Raw genomic sequence first — 6,000 nt, 5'->3', positions numbered from 1 at the left:
CTTTGCAAGCTCTCCTCGGGAGGCTGAGGGAATCTTACCTAAAAATGGGGCTGTTGGAGAAGAGCAGCTACAAAATGGAAAGGAGAGGACTTAGTTGCCATCCTTTCAAGGAGGAGACAGAGACCCCATAACTGAGGATTGCCTTCAGCAAAGGCAGCTGTGGACATTCCAAAGGGCTCTTGGGGATGTTTTAGACCTCAGGTTAGTGCTGAAGACCATGAGAGGATTGGATACTGGGAAGTGAGAAGCACCCTGGTGTGCTCAGCACATGGGAGCAGGGAAGTGTAGGGTTTGCAAAAGCCTGAAAACCAATGGGGAGCCCCAAATGCCACAGGAGTTCAGGGACCTCACACTGGAATGGACCTGTCAAGCACAGGACTGCTGCTGGTGGGCATCTTGTCAGCATGAAGCAGATGCCACAAGAAGGCTGAAATGCTTGGGAAAGGCAGAGAGCAAGCACAATGGACAGGACCATCCTGTCCTTTGGCAGGTTCAAAGGAAGCACAATGAACTCAAAACTCTTTGAGCAGATCCTGCCTTCCACAGCCTTCTGTCCTCTGACCATCAGCCTCTTCCCCTGCAAATGTCCCCAGGGTTCCTTCATGTGTGGAAGACCTGACCTACCTTGCCCAGAGCAGCCCCTGCTGCTGCTGCTGCTGCTGTTGGCAGCTCCTCAGGGGAGGTCGAGGTGGCAGAACAGCCTCCATTGCCATGGGTGGTCAGCTGCAGAATGAAGCCTCTCATGGACTGGGTTGCAAAGATCTTTCCACTCCTCCCCAGCACTTCATTCCTGAAGAGTTTCTCTGCAGCCACAATGCAGATCCCATCACTGCCCCACCAGATGAAGAGATGGGTGCTGACAGCCATCCACAGTTTCTGGAGGAAGGAGTGGGCTGCAGATTGAGTGGTTTTGCCACAGATGTGCTCCCAGCAATGATGGAGCTCCATGATGGAAGCCTGGGATTCACTGGACAAGCTTTGGGAGGTGTCTTCTGTGTGAGGTCTAGGGACAGCATCCCCAGACGCTCCCACGACACCTCCTGCAGCCAGGTGGAATGGAAGCTACCCACCAATTGGGCTCCTCCAGGTGAGAAGCCCTGGATGGCTCTGGTGAAGGCAACTCCATCAGAACTCCTTCTCTTGCAGCTTGGCTGCAACTTCCAGCACTGGCCCTCTCCCCAACCAGCCAGGCTTGGTCCTGCTGCTGGGCAGACTGAAGGGCTGTGGGCCCCAGCCGCCTGGGGCCTTCTCCAGTATTTCTGTGACACCTGTGGTGCATCAGAGTGACATCACAGAGTGGTGCCCACCTCCTTGCAACAGGAAGTGAAGGACAGAAGACATTGCTAGAAAGCTCTGATTTCTTTCCCTGGGAGCTGGTGCCCAGGGAGGGTGGGGAATGCTGCAGCCTTGGGTATCACAGTGCCCTAGATATGAAATTTCTTCCCTGGGCCCTTCCCCCCGTGCAGAGATGCCCAAACCCTCTGCTCTGGACCAATCCCTGCCGCTCTCTGATTCCAGGAGCCCTGCCTCTGCCCTGCCTGTGCATGGCCCCAGGTGATCTCTCAGCAAGGTCTCTCCATGCAGCTCCCTGGGATCAACTAGGAGTGAAATATTGCCTGAAGATATGTTGCAGCTGAACCCAGCTAGTGTTCTGCACCCTGGTGCCTTTCTGGTCTCCATGGGTGGTTTACAAGTACCAGTGCCTAGAGCTGTTCTCCAGAGAGGAAGCTGAAAAGAGATTCTATCAGAGAACAAAGCTAGAGTTAGCCATCTCTCAACCTTCCCTGTAGGTGACAAGAAGACACAATTTATTGCTGGTGGTCAGGGCAGCTTGGACCCTGGAGCTAGGAAGGTATCGAGTTCACAGAATGACAGAATCACCAAGGCTGGAAGAGACCTCAAAGATCATCAAGTCCAACCTGTCACCACAGACCTCATGACTAAACCATGGCACCAAGTGCCACATCCAATCCCCTCTTGAACACCTCCAGGGATGGGGACTCCACCACCTCCCTGGGCAGCACATTCCAATGGCTAACAACTCTCTCTGGGAAGAACTTTCTCCTCACCTCCAGTCTAAGCTTGCCCTGGCACAGCTTGAGACTGTGTCCTCTTGTTCTGGTGCTGGTTCCCTGGGAGAAAAGACTAACCCCCTCCTGGCTACAACCTCCCTTCAGGTAGTTGTAGAGAGCAATGAGGTCTTCCCTGAGCCTCTTCTTTAATCCATTCATTTAGAATGAATCCATAGCTCTCTCCAGGCTAAGCAACCCCAGCTCCCTCAGCCTCTCCTCACAGGGCTGTGCTCCAGACCCCTCCCCAGCCTCATTGCCCTTCCCTGGACACCTTCAAGTGTCTCAATGTCCTTCTTAAATTGAGGGGCCCAGAACTGGACACAGTTCTCAAGGTAAGTTCAACCTGCTCCACTTGAGCTGTTGCCCCCTCTTCACCCACTGCCCCTCCTCCCTGTCCAGCTCGCCAGAGGCATGGAAGGTCCCTGAGGCTCCCAGCATTGGCCAGGTTTGTGCAGCCCTCCAGTGACTCTCTGTGCTCCTGGCCCTTGCTTGCCCACATGCAAATGGTGAGAAAGTGAAAGCAAACAGGGATCCCACAGGCAACCTGCAGAGCAGAGCAGCAGTCATCAACAGTGACATTTGGGAAACAAGGACTAATGCTGAGCCAGGCTGGCTATGCTGGTTAGAAAAAACCAAGGAAATGAATGGAATTTTTGCTTTCCTTTGCTAAAACAACAAAAAAAATAATAAACCAACCAAACAAAAACCCAACGTGCCCTTGGGGCCAAGAAGGCAAAGGGCATCCTGGGGTGGGTTAGAAGAGATGTGGCTAGTAGGTCAAGAGAGGTTCTCCTGCCCCTCTACTCTGTTGTGCTGAGGCCACATCTGGAATATTGTGTCCAGTTCTGGGCCCCTCAGGTATAGAAGGACCTCAGGGAACTGCATGAAAGAGTCCAGCACAGAGCCATAAAGATGATGAAGGCAGTGGAACATCTCCCTGTGAGGACAGGCTGAGGGAGCTGGGGCTTGGAGCAGAGGAGCCTGAGGGGTGACCTCATTGCTGATGATAAAGATGTGCAGGGCAGGGTCAGGAGGACAGAGCCAGGCTCTGCTCTGGGATGTCCAATGACAGGACAAGGGGCACTGGGTGCAAGCTGGAGCACAGGAGGTTCCATGGGAACATAAGGAAAATCTTTTTCACTGTGAGGGTGCTGGAGCCCTGGAGCAGGCTGCCCAGAGAGGTTGTGGAGTCTCCTTCTCTGGAGACATTCAAAACCCACCTGGCTGTGTTCCTGTGTGGCCTGCTCTAGGTGATCCTGCTCTGGCAGGGGGGTTGGACTGGATGATCTTTCGAGGTCCCTTCCAAGCCCTAACATTGTGTGGTTCTGTAAAAGGAATCACTGCCTGCAGCATCTGTGGTGCAGGAGGTACCTGGGCATTAAAAGAGAAGAGGCATGGAGAGGATTCCAAGGTTAAATGAGTTTATTGAGTTAGTGGTTACAATGGTATGTCAGATACCTGTAATCCAAGCTACACCTACATATTTGCCTCTATATTCTCACACTGTCAGTTTCCATGTCTCTAAACATTCCACCACCAGGTCTCCTAATGACTACTATTATAATCATCATCATCATCATCATCATCATGATATAAAAGGCAATGCCACTCACCATATTGTGCTTCATACTCCACCATAAGGAATTCAATTGGCAAAAGTAAACCTCTGGCCATATTAATGGGATTAATTGAAATGTGAGCAATCAGAACACTACTAGAAGATAAAGAACAAAATATGGTATAAAAGAAGCACTCCCTTTTTTTGTGTGTGGTGGTTTTTCGTTGTGGTTGTTAAGATGGAGTTAGTTTTGCATCTGTTTGAAAAATCCACATACTTATCATGAAGATGACTTAAAAGTTCTATCATTGAAGTATTGGGCCACACATTGAAGCATATTGGCTAGTATATTTTTGCACTGGAACAGAAGCAATACAAGCTGTAAGGTCTACCATTACAATTCCATGGGTTGTTCACTTAATATCACCTGCCAACCGAAGGTTTCTCGCATGCAGAAAGACGGCTTGGGGTTTTAGGCTTGACTTTAGGGGTTAGCCCACCGGGTTCCCCCTGGGCTGCAGGTTCTTTGGCCAATTCAAGGCTAGAGTTTGGCTTTAAAAAGGAAGCTTGGGACCAGTCCGTTTCGGAGGCGAAGAGAGCGGCCTCAAGGTGGGCACTGCAGGAAGGCAGCGCCTTGAGGCGAGCCTCGGGTTGCATGCACACGGACACAGCTTCCCCCACCCCATGCCAGCCGCATACAGGTCGGCAGGTATGCATACAAAAAAAGAATACAAAACCCTCCTGGCAGAGCTTGGTGGTTTAGAATGAATCCATAGCTTTAAATTCACTTAAGGCCTGTACAGGTGAAATATGTTTCTTCTGGGACCCTCTTCTCACTCTTGTCTGATACTCTTCTGGCTTTTCTCTCTTGACCAGAGGTTTCTTCTCGGGGGCCTTCATCTTCCAAGACACCACTGGTGAGTTCACTGCAGCAGTACCATAGACCTTCTGGTATTTAGTGGAAGCCACATATGATGCTTTCACTGTGAGGACCACAGCATTCATCAGGTTTTTAGCTGCCTGGATGAGGGAAGTGGCACTGTCCAGCTACAAACAGAACAGAAAAGGACATACAGCAAGGTTACTCCACGACTGGGTCAGTGCAGCATTTCCTGAATGAAGCCTGGGTAGCCCCAGACCTCATCAAAGGTTAAGTGAATCCTCTCCCTCAGGATTAATCAAGTAGCTTTGTGTCAACCAAGCCCCAGCAACAGCATGCAGCAAACTGTAAAGGTAAGGCTGGGGTACCTCCCGGTAAGTACCTCAACAACTCAAAAGCAAACTTGTGTTGGTTGTTCTTTTTGTGGTTGATTCTTCTCCTGCTGATGAAGAAGTTCCCCCCTTGTTTCACCAAAACCAATACTTCTTTGAGTTCTCACTTAAAGCTTTAAAGAATAATTTTGATGTGTCAGAAAGCACAAAACAGGTCAGCAGGGATTTTTTTCCCCCCAAAGTGTTCAGGTTTGTTCTAATCATTCCCATTAAGCCCAGGCTAACCCCACCCACCCCCCAAATGGTGTGTACAGGAACGGTGTGAGGCCTGTGCTGAGCTGCTTGGAGAATCCCATCTGAAAAGATGAAAGAAGGTTTTGAAACCCCTAAAGACATAAAAAAGATGACACAGTTGACTGCAGGGGTTTGTAGCTACTCTCATATCAGAGCTATTTAATTTCACAAGGAACCTCACCTGGTGGTCAGCAGACTTTTCATGCACAGAGCCTTGGTGTTTCTCCCATGCAGGAGTCTGACTTAGCTTACTGGGTCCTCTGCATATAAGAGGCCTGCAGTAACTTGTTGAGCATCAAAACACTTGGGGCTTCCACTCAGCAAGCTTCTATCATGCTGACATACATCTCCCTGGCCACATTTTCCAAAGGATTTAAGCAGCTCATGAGGACTTCCAAAGCAGCATCTCCACGTTCCAAAATGCAGGTCCAACTCCAACGGGACACCCTCAGTGGGGAGGTGCTAAAAGTATGATCTTAAGTACTACAGCAACCCAGGCTGCTCTTTAGGATGTCCAATCATCCCCTTCCCACAATACTGGAGAATAGAATAGAATAGAATAGAATAGAATAGAATAGAATAGAATAGAATAGAATAGAATAAACCAGGTTGGAAGAGACCTTCAAGATCATCGTGTCCAACCTATCATCCAACACCACCTAATCAACTAACCCATGGCACCAAGCACCCTGTCAAGTCTCCTCCTGAACACCTCCAGTGATGGCAATTCCACCACCTCCCCGGGCAGTCCATTCCAATGGGCAATCACTCTCTGTGTAAAACCTCCTCCTGACCTCCAGCCTGAACTTCCCCTGGCGCAGCCTGAGACTGTGTCCTCTTGTTCTGGTGCTGGATGCCTGGGAG

General features: G+C 50.1%; 1 protein-coding gene across 1 annotated transcript in view; it reads right to left on the bottom strand.

The window, feature by feature from the left end:
• Nucleotides 1-3,843: 3,843 nt before the first annotated feature.
• LOC137446732 (catenin alpha-2) overlaps nucleotides 3,844-6,000 on the bottom strand; it is a 727,090-nt gene continuing 724,933 nt past the window's right edge. Inside the window, exon 18 of the mRNA XM_068149689.1 lies at nucleotides 3,844-4,677. Within this exon, the coding sequence (XP_068005790.1) occupies nucleotides 4,390-4,677 (288 nt within the window). The 3' untranslated portion in view covers nucleotides 3,844-4,389. The remainder of the gene's footprint in view (nucleotides 4,678-6,000) is intronic.

This window comes from Melanerpes formicivorus, unplaced genomic scaffold, assembly GCF_026170545.1.
Source record: "Melanerpes formicivorus ecotype bairdi unplaced genomic scaffold, bMelFor1.0.p_v2 SCAF_18, whole genome shotgun sequence".
NCBI lineage: Eukaryota > Metazoa > Chordata > Aves > Piciformes > Picidae > Melanerpes > Melanerpes formicivorus.
This window is presented reverse-complemented; position numbering and strand designations above follow the sequence as displayed.